The sequence below is a fragment of the Podarcis bocagei genome (assembly GCF_964188305.1).
Source record: "Podarcis bocagei genome assembly, chromosome: 5".
Classification (NCBI taxonomy): Eukaryota; Metazoa; Chordata; class Lepidosauria; order Squamata; family Lacertidae; genus Podarcis; species Podarcis bocagei.
Window position 1 is genome coordinate 50,136,911 of NC_138129.1, and position 16,219 is coordinate 50,153,129.

Sequence of the window (16,219 nt, forward strand, 5' to 3'; positions counted from 1 at the left end):
TGTTGACTTAGCTGCTGTGAGTGCACGAGATAGCAACTCCATTCTGCCAGCATTAGCCAAACAGTGTAACTGAGCAAGTTTCCAGCCCCTAAAGATGCTCAATGAACTATTCTCCTCTTCGTCTCATCCCAGCTAGCCTCCAGGAGAGCCTCCTTTATTTCTTGGTGACTTTCTATGCTATTAACCAGGCATTGGCAAACTCCGGCCCTCCAGATGTTTGGGACTACAATTCCCATCACCCCTGACCACTGGTCCTGTTAGCTATGGATGGTGGGAATTGTAGTCCCAAACATCTGGAGGGCCAGAGTATCCTTAATAGTATCCTTCTGAAGTGGCTATATCGGAGGTGGGTGGTACTGCTTTGTGGTGGTTCTGGCGCCACTTAGATGGGTGACTCCGTAAAGTAGTGCTGGAGGAATATTATTCAGCCCCTTGCTATTGAACATCTGCATGAAACCACAGAGTGGGGTCACCCAGAGTTTTGGAGTGCATTGTCATCAATATGCTGGTGGCACGCAGCTCTGCTTCTCCTTTTCGTTGCCAGAGGCTGTTTTGGTGGATGCACTGAACTGGTGCCTGCCTGAGATAATGGACTGGATGAGAGCCAGTAAACTGAAGCTCAATCCAAATAAGGCAGAGATACTGTTAGTGGGTGGTTCTGCTGTCTGGGTAAGTGGCATTCTCCCAGCTCTGGGTGGGGTCTCACTCCCATTGATGGAGGAGGTTCATAGCTTGGGGACACTTCTGGATCCATTATGGTCTTTGGAGTGGAGGCGCCCTTATCTGGATGCTGGTAACCTGTATATGCCCTGGTATCCTCATGGTTAGATTACTCTTATTTTTGGGAGTGCCTTTGAAGATGGCTTGGAAACTGCAGCTGCAACAGTTTTTTTGTGGCCAGACTGAGGTTTCAGTCATATAACAACGATTCTACTCTGGCTGCGCTGGCTTCTGGTATGTTTTCAGATCCACTATGAAGTGCTGCTTTCGACATATAAAGCCATATACGATTGAGGATCCCAGTACTTTACAAACAACTCTTCCAGCATGAACCTAACCAGACCCATAAGTCAGCATCTAAGGCCCTCCTTGGATGGTCTCATCTTATAGAAGTATGGGGGGCTATTACAAGAGATGGGGCCTTTTCAGCAATAGCCCCAGACTGAAGGGATGCTGTTTCCAGGAAGGCCCACCTGGCCTCAGTGGTATCTTGTTGACACCAGCTCAAGACTTACTTTGACTGTCAAGCATTTGGTTGCTAATTTGTACCCTCTTCGCTGGCTTTTGCTGACGATTGTTTTAATGGTGATTGATTATATTAATGTTTGCAATTAATCCAGAATGCAGCAGCTAGACTGGTGACTGGGAGTGGCCGCCGGGACCACATAACACCGGTTCTGAGAGATCTGCATTGGCTCCCAGTACGTTTCCGAGCACAATTCAAAGTGTTGGTGCTGAACTTTAAAGCCCTAAATGGCCTTGGTCCTGTATACCTGAAGGAGCGTCTCCACCCCCATCATTCAGCCCAGACACTGAGATCCAGCGCCGAGGGCCTTCTGGCGGTTCCCTCATTGCGAGAAGTGAGGTTACAGGGAACCAGGCAGAGGGCCTTTTCGGTAGTGGCGCCCACCCTGTGGAACACCCTCCCTTCAGATGTGAAGGAAATAAGCAGCTGTCCTATCTTTAAAAGACATCTGAAGGCAGCCCTGGTTAGGGAAGTTTTTAATATTTAATGCTGTATTGTTTTTAACACTTGATTGGGAGCCGCCCAGAGTGGCTGGGGAAACTCAGCCAGATAGGTGGGGTATAAATAATAAATTATTATTATTATTATTATTATTATTATTATTATTATTATTATTATTATTATTATTATTATTATAGGTTTTAAATTGTTTTTATTTTTATATAATCACTTTTAGTCTCTGATTTCATGTAGTTGTGTATTATTTTCTTATTTATTCCCAATATGCATTACCTTGAGATCTTGGGTGCGTATATGGAGATTATTTTGGTATATTTATATAAAATGCATCTCTCTCACTCTCTCCCCCTCCACCCCACCCCCATATATACACACACAAATAAACACACATCCACATTCATGTGTGTCTTTATACATACACATTATATCTATATATCTATATCAAAATGAGAGCCTCATTGTGTGTGAGAGTCCAGCCAAGGACTGGCCAGTGATGGGGGGAGAAGAAGGAGAGATCCATTGACCTTTATACTAGTCCCCCCCCCTCCACCCCACTCCTCATGTGTAGCTCTGCCTGCGGAAGGTTGAATGTGCAATCATGTCCTAATTTTGTACAATGCTGACAAAAACCTAATTAATCCTAATTTAAAGCATTCATATCCCCCTCAGTTATCTTTTATAATCACAACTTTCATTAGAGAAGATTGCAATAAATTACACATGGTTAAGCTTAATTTCATTTTCAGATTTTGATTAAGGCGGATGATTCAGAGATATATTTATGCTTATAAAATAAGAAGGTACATTTTACATTAATATGCACTTTAATTGTTGACTGTTGAATGAACAAATGTGGTTTTGGTTTGTCATTTACTCTGTGTGCGTGTGTGCGTGTGTGCTTTTAGGAAGTTATACAAGACAGTCCAGTCTTGAGAAACCAAAACTAGAAATTAGAATTATACCAGCAAACCACAATGCATATCTCTAGCAATGGGAAAAGACAGAGCTCAAAGAAATGTAGCAAAAGGTACAGCTGAGCTGGAAAATCCTCAGAGAGGCTTCTCTACTGGGAGGGGGGAGGAATCAGGGGATAAGGGAAGGAAAAACTAAAAATTTAAGGGGCATGCTGGGCCTATTGCAGTGGAGGCTAGTCCAATCGGGTGAATAAGGTATTGCCACACTAAAACCACCCTGCCCTCAGTCAGCTTCATGGGTGCTTGCTTAGAACTTGCAGGATATACCAAATTGCATTTAGTCCCCTCTCTGTAATAAGCGACTTTCCTCAGCTTAATCCAGTGCACTAAAAAGACGGAGACGCTACAGCGGGCCAATGCAAGGACTGCCTGAGGTCGGGCATTATGGAGCTGCTGCTTGGGTCCAAAGCTCATAAATCACCAGGTAAATAAAGCTGTGGAGCAGAATCCCATCTAGCCAATGCCTGAAGTCAACGGTTGCCTACCCAGGGTGGTGTAGCGTCTAGGGATAGCTGTGATGCCAATACGCAGAAGTCATTTCTTGGAAAAAAAGCAATTATTCTTGGCAGGAAGATTCTAGCAATTAGTTTTAGGCAGCCAAGTCCTAATTGAGTGTACCCAGCAACACATGCAAATATTTAGGTACAAACAAATGAGAAGTATACATACAAGGAGGAGTCAATATTGTGATACGTTCTTGGCAATATGGCTCAGGCTATTCTAACCTTGTTTGTTCCCTAGTAGTAGCACTGATAGTTATCACACATGGACATTCCCTTCCGCATATCTGCAGGCAGTAGGATCCCCGTATCAAAAGCCACCACATCTGTAAAAAAGGGATCCATTGAAATGCGGCTGCAGAGCGCTCTCCTGCCTTTACAATACAAACAAGATCCTCATTTATTTGTAATACTGCAGAACCTGCTTTTGTTGGGCTAAAGGAAGGTTCATAGGACATTCTCACAATACTTACTGGCTGAGCTGCTGTTGTAAGAGGAGCTTGGCAGTTGTTTCTCCATGGCAATTAACCTCTCAGTTCTCGCCGGGTGCCTGCTTAGTAAGGGGTCAGCTGGCCTCAGGGCAGGGCAGCTTTGTATCCGTGCTGTGAGCCATGATTGTGTGCAGGGAGGTTTGTGCAGAGATATCTTGGGAGAAGTGAGGTATAGCAAGGGTAGCAACATGGTGCCCTGTAGATGTTGTTTGGCTCCATCTGCCATTAGTCCTGACCAACATAACCATCCATCAGGGATCCATGCTCTATAGGCTGTTGGTGTGTGTTTCTTTTTTGGAGAATTTACTATTGCTGGACAGTGGAAGATCAAATCTCCCGTTTGGCTTTCCTGCCCACCACATGCGCTCAGCTGGAGAGATGCCCTCCTGCCTGCGTTGACTAAGGCATGCTGGGCGGAAACAAGGGAACAGGCCTTCTCCACAGCAGCCCCCTGAATGTGGAACATAATTATTTAAACATTTGAATATGCATAAAGCAGTGTGGGATGACATCAATGAGCAGACATGGGAAAGATTGCTAGACTGGTTTAATTGTAGGAGGCTTTAAGTTGGTTTAATTGTCTCAGCATAGAATTCAAACCCATTCAATTTGACGCCCCAGGGAAAGGGAAACTTGGAAAAGGAAAAAAAAAAAGGAATGATAAAATCCCATTCTTTCTTATATTTACTTGCATTTGGAGGATTCCACCCCACTCCTCCAGACGTGAGTGTCTCTGGTCTGTAAAAGACAGTTATTGTTTATCATATATTGCCACTTTAACACACTACCAGTGCTTGGAACTTACATTCCAAAGCAGTTAGATGCATCAGGCTGCTGCTGAAAGTATACTCCTCTCTACAGAGTCAGTGCTCGAATTACAGACGGTGTGTGTGAGACTATCATTTTTGAATTATTGAGGGGACTTCTACCCCACTACCAGCATGTACTGGGCTGAGAGCAGGTGGACATTAAGCACACCATTGCAAACTGGAAGCAATTGGTTGATTATGATGCTTTGTTCAAAGTCTATCCACTCTGAAGTGAACTTACGTGAGAGCAAGAGTCACATGACCCCATTCAGCAAAGGTGTATAGTGGGGAGAGAAAGTCGCTGTTCTGTAAAGTCTGGTTTGACCATATGAGCACCACAACATTAAGTTTTATTTGTTTCCCAGGAACTACCTGGGAAGAGGGATTGATTGTTAAAGCACTTTTGGAATGGTAGCTCTGGGAGGGGGATAGGGGTCTCCTTACAACTCTCAGCACCTTTAACAAACTACAGTTCCCAGGATTTGGGGGTGGAAGCCTTGACTGTTTAAAGTGGTATGATACTGCTTTGAATACGTAGTGCAGATGGGGCCAGAGTAGAAGGAAAGACCAGTCTAGTCTTTAGCCTAAACCTGACCCCAAGCAACACGGCACCCATGACTGTCCTGTTGAGGACCATAGGTCTACTGCAGTGGTTTTTAACCAGTGTGCCATGGCACCCTGGGGTGCCTTGGCCAGGGGTGTCACAGGCAACACTGGCCTCTGTCCCTCTTCCTTCCCTCCCTCCTCTGATGCCCTCTTGTGTCCCTGCCTACAAGCTCCACGGGTGAATGGTGCCTCTGGGGCTGGCCAGGGGGTGGTGGTTGCCAGGAGCTGAGGCTGCCCTGGAGTAAGCATGCAAGTGGGTGTGGTAGCACAGCCAGCCAGTTTGCAGGCCTTGCTGTTGGGAATGGACAGACTAGTAGGAGGCCAGGCAGGCAGGCACTGTGCTGGCCTTTCTTGTGCTTACTGTGTGCAAGGTAAGGTGCTGGCCTCACGCTCACCTTTGGCCAGTCTCCATTGGGCCTCCAAGGCTGGGGACATCCTCTTCCCAGGCCCCTGTGGGGCAGTGTGAGGAGGCACCTCTCTTTGGGGCTGGTTGGGGGCAGCTCAGAGATCAGGGGCAGCAGCAGTGCCTGCCCAGGGGACTCCCAAGGAGAGGGGAGGTGAGGCTGAGGGAACAATCCACAAGGGAGGGTGTTCAAAAAAGGGCAAGAGGCTGTCAGTTCTGCAGGCAAGGGGTGACATAACTGGGCTCCTGAGCCCCACAGGGCTGCCACAGAAAGAATGGAGTTGGCCAAGGGAGCAGTGGACTCAAAAAGGTTGAAAACCTCTGTCCTACTAAGAAACAGACTTAGACTCTACACTGCTGTTACATAGGTATACTCTGTTAACTTTAGGTGATCATGTGTCATATTTCACCAAGGACATTTGAAAGACTGTCAGGGGGTAATCCTCTTTTCAGAAGGTGTCTTCTATTTGGAGGGATGTCCAGTCCAAATCCAGTTGTAACATAAACAACCCCAAGAAGGGACTTTGATGTTGCCTCTCAAGAGTCTGGACAGCAGACTGAGCCAGCACACAGGTCGCCTGGTCCCTGTCTCGATCCTCCCTGTGGTGAGATGCACTGTATTTCTTTTTCAATAAAACATTACTTCTAAATTTGTCCCTATGAACAGAAATGAATGTAGATCTGTATCCTGTTTTGTACTCAGTTTTACTGATGCATTTCCTGTTTCTTGGAGTTGTAGCCACCCTAGTTAACTTACTAGTTCCACAAGGGAGCCACAACTTCCTATTCCTTCCGTAGAGGCTTTGATGGAAAAAGGAAGGATCACTCAATCCCTTCTTTTGCACTCTGGCAATAGAAAGATCCTGGAGGGTGTGTGTGTGTGTGCGTGCTGTCAGATCAAGTTGCTCATTTTCCTGTGATAACATTGCAAATCTTGGTCAAACATTTCACTGCCTGACAGTCAGGTTTTATTTTATTTTATTTATTTTATTTTTATTAATATCGAGAGAATTCTCAGATTTGTAAGCAGTCGTTCAGTCCTAACTGTTAGTATAGAATCATAGAATCATAGAGTTGGAATAGACCACAAGGGCCATCGAGTCCAACCCCCTGCCAAGCAGGAAACACCATCAGAGCACTCCTGACATATGGTTGTCAAGCCTCTGCTTAAAGACCTCCAAAGAAGGAGACTCCACCACACTCCTTGGCAGCAAATTCCACTGTCGTACTTTGGATCAGGAGCTCTGTTTCGAGAATATTGGGCAAGTAGTAAAATGGGGCGCCCCAATTAGTTCTTTGTGATGCTGTCCATGGTATTGCACCTAAACTAAAAAGGAAACTCCCAAACTAAAAAGGAAGAGGTCTGGCATCTCTCTGAAGATGGCATTTGTATCACCCAAATCAGTGTTGTGAGCTGCATAATTGCCGAATCAACACCATGGGCTGTTGTTTGTGAAAGTGAAGAGAGGGAGGCTTATCGAGAGCTCCTGTAGTAATTAACAGGGTGAATTGTGCGCCAAGAAGTCATTGGTGCAAATCCCACTGCAGTCATGAATTCCCTGGGTGGGCACAGCAAGTCACCACCTCTCAAGTCTCACTCCCCTCCAACCCAGCAGCAATAGGAGGATCATAATATTGGCCCGTTTTACTGCATTGCTGGGAGGATTGCTGTTGGGATGTGCTCAAAGTGCTTTGAGCACCTAGGAAACATTCTATTTAGATACTTAGAATGCAAGTGTATGGATTTCTACTCAGAAGTAAGTCCCATTGAATTCAATGAGACATTCCCTGGTAGAACTGCAGCTTAGGCATTCATGCATCTTGAAGGAAAAAATAAAAGAGAAGAGAAGAATGACAAGCAAACTAGAAAATGTCACCTTTAATTATTTAGTTTTTATATATAAGAAATTACAAAATTAAATCATGAAAGTATTCTTTAATGGATGTATTTTCTTTCTCTCTCTCTCTCTCCTGAAGCTGCAGGGGGCTGAGTGGGAAAATTGCCTGGAAGTTTGTGTAATTTCCCATGAGAAGATGTTTGACTGTGCTGCTGTAATGATTGTGTGGGGTGCAAAATTCTTCTTTGCTTGTTTGAGTTTGTGATTTCTTTTTCTTTTTCTTTAGTTTTCATTAAAATTCATTAGCATTTTAGTGGAAATTTCTCCTAATATGCTCAATTTTGCCTGATAGATGCATATTTCCCTCTAAAATAATGGTTTTTGTGGGTATGTTTTGCTTAATATATGTATTTTTATGGACACTTTACTCTCGTATGTGCATTTTTCTGCATGTTGCTTGGCTGGATAACTGCATCGCAAAATTCAGAGAAGTGTGAATTTCAAAGGATGGCTGTATTTTCAATGCTTGCATTGTTTTGGAAAGTATGCCTTCCCTTTAAATGCAATCTCAATTGAATGTATCACTAATGCTCTATTATTGCATCAGGGACATGTTGTAGGATATGCCCACAAAAAAACACAAGCCTGGAGGGGCCATTAAGGCTATAGTGTGATGCTTCCTGCAGGGAGGTGGTTTGCTGCCATAGGAAAACTAGGGAAAAGACTAGACTTCTCTTTGCCACACTAGTTTTCTGCCTTCAGGTGTGTGTATGGCAGGAGAACATTTGGATTTCTGGCTCCTGACATGCCAACTAATGTTCTACTATCCAGAAAAAGAGTTTCCTCTTGATTCTACTGCCTGTATAAGCCAATCAAAAGCATGTGAGTTGAAGCACGGGAAACAACTCTTATTAAAACCATCTTGTACCTATTGGTATTTCCCTTGGGCTCACTCTTACACTTTTTGAGTCGTAAAATATACATTGTCCCATTGGACGATGTTGAAATTTGTTTGCTTGTTTAGACTGAGCTGTCTTGATTTCTCCCCTAAGATGGGGACCTAGTCTATTTCACGATTCTGTTGAGGTTCAAAGTCCCCTTGGTGTGAAATAACTTTTAAGTCCAGAGTTGACTTTAATTATTAAAAGCAGGCCCCGTGCCTATCAACTCATCTGCTGCTTCTCAGAACATTTTATGGCATTCTGTGTTATTGCACAATGGACACAAATTAGCACAATGAAGTGGTGGTTAATACTGCCACTCATCACAGATAATTGTTCCCTGAAGCACTGCCCCATATCTGGAGATAATATTTGAGGCTATCTTTGGCTTCCTGTATTATATCTCCACTGCCGTACAGCTGCAAGGCTAGCATTCCCCAGCTCCTACCTATCCACCCATCATCCACATCTCACCTCCCAGTGGAGGCAGTAAAGAAGCATGGGGGAAGAATGTGCAAAAGACAGTAACCATCATGGGATAATGTGGAGGATAAAGTAGGGAATTGGTCCTGTTCAGTGCTTGAGCAAATGTTGCTGGCTTAATTGGAGCCTCCGTCTAGGGGTTGAAACAGCTCAACTGTCAGAGCAGCCGCTCAGGACTCAAGAAGAAAGAGCTCTGATTCTGGCATCACCAGTCATTTGGGATGGTATTTTCTGCTCTTCTGTGATTGCGAGCTTGAAAGTTGGTATGGTGTGCAAGAGGGAGCATCGGGAAGCTTCGGTTTCTTTCTAGCTCCTGAATAAAGACTTGGAAGGGTGCTTCCCCAATCTTATCTCAGAAGTGTGGGGGGTGGAAGAACAGGATTTTCAGTGCTCAGGCATGAGAGCGGTGAATAGTTGTAAGAGGCCGTATTTATACTTGTAGCAGTATCAACTTTATCTTAGGAAATGACACTTCAGGCTGGACAAGGAGGTCTGCATGTCTGATTCCTCCCTGGCCCCTGCCAAAACCTTCTTGCATGTAAACAAATTAAACATGGGATGCAGGTGGTGCTGTGAGTTAAACCACAGAGCCTAGGACTTGCCGATCAGAAGGTCGGCGGTTTGAATCCCCGCGAAGGGGTGAGCTCCCATTGCTCGGTCCCTGCTCCTGCCAACCTAGCAGTTCGAAAGCACGTCAAAGTGCAAGTAGATAAAAAGGTACCACTCCGGCGGGAAGGTAAATGGCGTTTCCATGCGCTGCTCTGGTTCACCAGAAGCGGCTTAGTCATGCAGGCCAATAAAGAGAGATGAGCACTGCAACCCCAGAGTCGGCCACGACTGGACCTAATGGTCAGGGGTCCCTTTACCTTTACCTTTATGCTCTACCTCTGCTGTCAGGGATGGCAAGATGAGGCAGTTGCCTCAGGCAGCAGGCTGGGGACAGCTGGAAGGGGTGGCAGATCTGTGCCTTGAGGAGTGTGCTGCTTGCTGCCTCCTGTGTTTGTCGCTTGTCGCCTGCCTCCTCCTGCTCCTCCACCGCTGCCCCTCTGCTGCTGCCTGCTCATATTCAGCCTCCTTCAGCTTGCCTGGGCTTCTGTGTGCCACTTCAAATCACCTCAGGCAGAGACAACAGGGGAGGGGGCAGTGGCAGTGGAGGAGGAGGTAGGGAAGGTGCCACTTTCTGTTTTGCCTTAAGTGAAAAAACTTCCTGGGCTGGTGCTCTCAGAGGTAGTATGCCTCTAAATACCAAGGGGACGCAGGTGGCACTGTGGTCTAAACCACTGAGCCTCTTGGGCTTGCTGATCAGAAGGTTGGCGGTTCAAATCCCCGCGACGGAGTGAGCTCCCGTTGCTCTGTCCCAGCTCCTGCCAACCTAGCAGTTTGAAAGCATGCCAGTGCAAGTAGATAAATAGGTACCACTGTGGTGGGAAGGTAAATGGCGTTTCCGTGTGCTCTGGCTTCTGTCACAGTCCTCCGTGTGCCAGTAGCAGTTTAGTCATGCTGGCCACATGACCTGGAAAACTGTCTGTGGACAAACGCCGGCTCCCTCGACCTGAAAGTGAGATGAGCGCCACAACCCCATAATCGCCTTTGACTGGACTTAACCGTCCAGGGGTTTCTTTACCTTTTACCTGCCTCTAAATACCACTTGCTGGGAATCACAGGTGAGCAGAGTGCTGTTGCTCTCATGTCCAGCTTGCAGACTCCTCACAAGCATCTGTTCAGCCACTGTGAGAATAGGATGCTGCACTAGATGGCTTGACCCAACAGGCTTGTCTTATCTTCTTATTTCCCCAAGTAGCTTTGCCAATAGTGCAATTCCCGAATCTCTCCTGAATTCCTTTTTTTAAAAATGGCATTAAGAAACGTTCAGCTTGAAGACACCTTGATGTCTCTGCTTTCTCAAAAAGAGCAGATGCTCAGCCTGTGACGAGGTGGCCCTCTGGGCAAATTGCGAGAATTATTCCACATTATTATTTTAAGCTCTGGCATCTGTCCGTCTCCCTGGTTAACATAACAGATGCATCCTGAGAGTGACTCAGACAAAGAGGTTCCGTTCACCACCTCTGCCTGGCAAACGTACCAACTATATGGGAATTAGTTTTAATTATATATTGTGCTTAGCTCCTTCTTCAGTCAACAAAGCGTAAATATTTTGAATAGGCAAGCATGGATTTATTTATGCTAAACCTTGTGGTGATGAGATGGAAGGAAAGTGCAACTTTTCATGATCAGCGATGTCGGCCTTTGCTCTGTTTATCATGATTCTTTTTATCCAGGGCAGAGCAGGGCAGGTGCTCCCTCTGGGGGAGCAACGTTCTGTGTTGACCCTGTTTACCTGTGCTGCAAGCTGAGGTTGAGGAATAGGAGTCCTTGGGCAAGAGAAATTCACACTCAGAAATGTGTTTTTCTAGTTTCCTTTTTTCCTTTGCCATAATAAGGCTTACTTCCACAGGATTCTCACTGTATCATGTAATCTCTTTCTTATCATCAGAGTAACTTTTTTGCCTAAATTTCACACTTTGCCTTACAGAAAGAGAGTGAAAGAAATGAACCGCAAGAATAAAACAGGACTTTAAAGCTTTTCCCCCTCTGGCCTATTGCTGAGATGTTTGCATATTAATCCTCTTGCCGATTATCCCCTCGTCATCCTAATTCTTGAGTATCATACACAGAAAAATGCCAGCAAGGCCTGCCATGTTTCCATTGCAACTAAGGAATAATGATACGGGCAAGCTTAAATTTTGGAATGATGATCTAAGATTGGGGCAGAGGCCTGTAATAATAATGACAGACCCTCCACGTGTCCTTATTTTCCAGGGACGTCACTGATTTAGAGAAGCCATCCCGGTTTCTGATTTGATCCCCAAATGTCCCACTTTTTCTTAGAATGTCCCTATTTTCATTGGAGAAATGTTGGAGGGTATGGAGTTATCCACCCCCCCCCGAGCCGTCTGAAGGCAATCCTTCAGACATTTTGAGACTACAATTCCCATCATCCCTGACCACTGGTCCTGCTAGCTAGGGATCATGGGAGTTGTAGGCCAAAAACATCTGGAGGGCTGAGGTTGAAGAGGCCTGCTGTATAGGGAAGTTTTTTCGATGTTTAATGTTGTCTTTATATATGTTGGAAGCTGCCCAGAGTGGCTGGGGCAACCCAGTCAGATGTGTGGGGTATAAATAGTAAAATTATTGTTACTGAATGGGGCATCTCTATTTTCATCGGAGAAATGTTGGAGGGTGTGTAATGGCAATGTCATTAGTAATTCTGATCACCTAAATTCACTAGTCACTGTAGAAAGTATACACAGAGACTACTGCTACCTAGTTTATAGTTTAAAACATGTAGAAGAAGAAAGGTGAAATAATAATAATAATAATAATAATAATAATAATAATAATAATAATAATAATAATAATAATAATATAGCTTGGTTTTCCTCATGATCAGCTTAGTGTTATTATCACTGTAACTGAGATCAGTCTAATTTGCAGAGCTCAAATAATTCCAAGTGCCTCAATGAGATATTTCTCCCTGTTGGGTTTGCTTTCTCTTTCTCATGAAAGACAAAAAAAGTGAATCTGCAGGTGGCTTCACACAGCCATTGTGAGACAGAACCTGAAATGAGAAAGCTGTTATGAATTGATTTAATAGAGGGGTGGGATGGCTGGAGAGCTAAATGACACACCCTAACAATGTGCTGAGTTGAGCAGTCCACAATTTTCTGGGTAGCCTTTGCAATGTGGATTAAGCCAGGAAGTGGAACACTCCAATATAAACACCTTTCTGGGACTTGTCTTTCATGCAACAGATCACATTAAAAAAATATCAGTTCACAACTGAATCATCCTCTTTAAATGTTGTCATAGAGAAAGTGATTGGATAAGGGGATCCCTGGATCTAAATCCCTGCTCCACCAGGGTTCTCACTGAGTGCCCTTGGCCAAATCACTTTCTCTTACCCTAATCTCCCTCATAGCTGCTGTGAAAGTGAAATGAAGTAACACTCTTTATGCTGTCCAATTTCTGACAAATCTGACAAATTTGCAGCGGTCTGATGTGTTGCTTTTCTCTAAAGGCCTTTGCAAAATAAGATGAATTAAATCACCAAACCATTTTGAGTATCTTATGATCTCTAAGGCAGAGATATGGGGAAATCTAGAAGCCTTGATTCCCTACAGGAATTTCAGTGAGCTGTTCTTTCACAACTGCAGTCCTGTTAAGAATACTTCCCTTTTATTCTCTGCTCTTCAGATATGTAGGATCACAGGAAGCTGCCTTGTACCAGATCAGACCACAGGCCCATCTACTTCAGTATTGTTTACACTGGCTGGCGGTGGCTTTCCTGGGTTTCAGGAAGGAATCTCTCTCCCTGCCCTACTGGGAGATGCTGGGGATTGAACCTGTGACCTCCTGCAGATGCTCTATCACTGAGCCACGGCTCTTCTCCATGCATGGCATATACATGTTGGGAAAGAGACTGAACCCACAATGCTTCTACCACACCAGTGCAAACTCACAGTCATGGCAAAGCGCATGCAGAAGATCCTATGTTCAGTCCCCGGCATCTGCAGGTAGGGCTGAGATAGGTGTCTGCCTGATACCCTGGAGAGTGACTGCCAGTTAGTGTAGACAGTGCTGAGCTAGGTGGACCCAATGGTCTGACTTGATATAAGACAACTTCCGAGGTTCCTAGGTTTGTTCCAGCCTGTGCTTTGCTGCTTTACAAACAGCAATTGAAATGAGTTCCATCAAGTGGTCAGCTGACAAATTCAGCGCTCTTACAGAAATGATCAGGTCCTATAGCTTTACCTTTCTGTCCTTCAGTTCACAAGGTACAACACAGCTCTCCTACCACTCAGATTGTACAACAGCTGGGAGTTGAATTTTCTTTAAGGGCAGATTCCTTTCTCCATGGTCTTGGAAGTATCTCCCATCAGAAGCCACCCATTGCCATTTGGAATACACACAGAGAGAGACACACACACAACCATGATTGTGTCATAGGATTAATTTATCCCCTAAAGATATTAATTGTTAGCAGACAGGAAGGCTCCGTAAGTCCACCCCGCTATTCTGTGACCCCCTGAGGACTGATGACGTATAATTAACATCCGTTTAATTGATGCACCTAGAGAGACTTAATCACACAGCCTTTATGAACTCTTGCTAGGCTAGCTTTGTGCAAAGACAGCTGCCCTTTGCTACCATACTTACAATGCAAACAAGAAATTGGCAGTTTCAGATCTAAGAGGTTCCTGTCTTTACACTGACTCTCTTGTCCACCCCCTTTCTGTTTTCACTGTTGCATTTCCTCAGTTTGAATATTTTCTTTTCGCACACACCCTTCTCTATCTCTGGAAAGGTCAAACCACTCCCATATACTTCAGCAGTGTCTGTTAAGTAGGCTGAGTTACATAGGATGCACCATGTGCATCAGTTGCTGCAATACGCAACTAGTTCGTACCAGATGATTGAGCATTCCCGGTGCGCTGCAGTGGTTAGAGTGTTGGACTAGGGCCTGGGAGACCAGGGTTCAAATCCCCATGAAGCTTGGACAAGCCACTATCTCTCAACCTAACCTAACCCTAACCAGGGTTGTTGTGAAGATAAAATGGGGAGGGAAAGAACCGTGTGCCTTGAGCTCCTTGGAGGAAAGGTGAAACATAAATGTAACAATAAAGAATGTAACCAGCAGACTGCCTGCCTCATGCTTTTGTCAACCAATCTATATAAAGGCATTCTGATATTGGCAGGTTCATTTTCAGTACTTTTCCTCATGACCCTCTACCTGGAGTTCATCTATTTCATAGCACCACATATTGGGTTGAAGTTTGAATGAAACGACTCTTCACAAGCCCATTTCCTGGTCAGTCCCTATCAACTCAGGTCTCAGCAGCATATATATGAGGTTGGGGGCTTCCGCCTGCCACTGTATGCATCATTGTACAGTGGTACGTCTGGTTACGCACGTAATTCGTTCCAGAGGTGCATTCTTAACCTGAAACCGTTCTTAACCTGAGGTACCACTTTAGCTAATGGGGCCTCCTGCTGCTGCCACACCACCAGCACGCGATTTCTGTTCTCATCCTGAGGTAAAGTTCTTAACCCGAGGTACTACTTCCGGGTTAGTGGAGTCTGTAACCCAAAGTGTTTGTAACCCAAGGTACCACTGTATCTCATTTCTCTTCCTTCCCTTCACAGTTTGGCAGGACCGAAGTCATTGACAACACCTTGAACCCCGACTTCGTGCGCAAGTTCATCCTCGATTACTTTTTTGAAGAGAAGCAGAATTTACGTTTTGATCTGTGAGTGACATCACTCGGGGCATTCTGAGTGTGGGCGAGGAGAAGGTGCAAAGAGTATTTCAATGGCCCCTCCATGTGTCCTTTTTATGGTGCATTCATGACAATTTGTGCTCATTATGGCATCGGGGCAGTTATATGCGATCCCGGCTTCAATGCCATTTGAGCCTGCAAATGTTTTTGGGTAGACATATTGCTTTATTTCTAGTCAGTGCCGGTCCCTGCTGAAATGCTGTGATTTCTTATACCACAAATGTTCTAGTATATTCCGCACCCTCTCACTGTTGCTTTACTATAGCGCAAGAGTGCTTCTCCAGATGGCAATGCGGTAGCGACACTGAGGAAGCACCACAGAACAATGAATAGAACGGACTGAGGTGTGGATGGCCCAGTGTAAATCCACACACTGATCCACTAGTACTGTGTCAATGACACATTACAGAATACAGTGGTACCTCGGGTTAAGTACTTAATTCGTTCCGGAGGTCCGTTCTTAATCTGAAACTGTTCTTAACCTGAAGCACCACTTTAGCTAATGGGGCCTCCTGCTGCTGCCACACTGCTGGAGCACGATTTCTGTGGTGTAGTGGTTAAGAGTGGTAGACTCGTAATCTGGTGAACCGGGTTTGCGTCTCCGCTCTTCCACATGCAGCTGCTGTGTGACCTTGGGTTAGTCACACATCTTTGAAGTCCCTCAGCCCCACACACCTCACAGAGTGTTTGTTGTGGGGGAGGAAGGGAAAGGAGAATGTTAGCCGCTTTGAGACTCCTTCGGGTAGTGATAAAGTGGGATATCAAATCCAAACTCTTCTTCTTCTTCTCTTCTTAACCCGAGGTACTATTTCTGGGTTAGCGGAGTCTGTAACCTGAAGCGTATGTAACCCAAGGTACCACTGTACACCTGCAAAAAAGCAGGCAGGCAGCCAGTCTGGAGATGCCCAATGCCTATCAATAACATGTCTGGTTGGGTAACATCTGATGGCTTGGTGAGACAATATTGGAAGGAGAAAGCATGCGTATTTCCCTTGCTAGGATTTGCAAAGACAGAAAGGAGCCCCAAGTGCATTGAAATTCAGCAGACTTCTTTTTATTCAGAGCTTCAAGGGCAGCAATAATTCCAATTAATCTCAGGATTATTGCCTTATCGAGCCAGGCTTTGTCAGT

General features: G+C 45.0%; 1 protein-coding gene across 1 annotated transcript in view; it reads left to right on the plus strand.

Annotated features, from left to right (window-relative positions):
- Positions 1–16,219, plus strand: part of CPNE5 (copine 5) — a 133,585-nt gene that overhangs the window by 35,646 nt on the left and 81,720 nt on the right. The window contains exon 3 of the mRNA XM_081194239.1: positions 14,902–15,058. Within this exon, the coding sequence (XP_081050365.1) occupies positions 14,902–15,058 (157 nt within the window). The remainder of the gene's footprint in view (positions 1–14,901; positions 15,059–16,219) is intronic.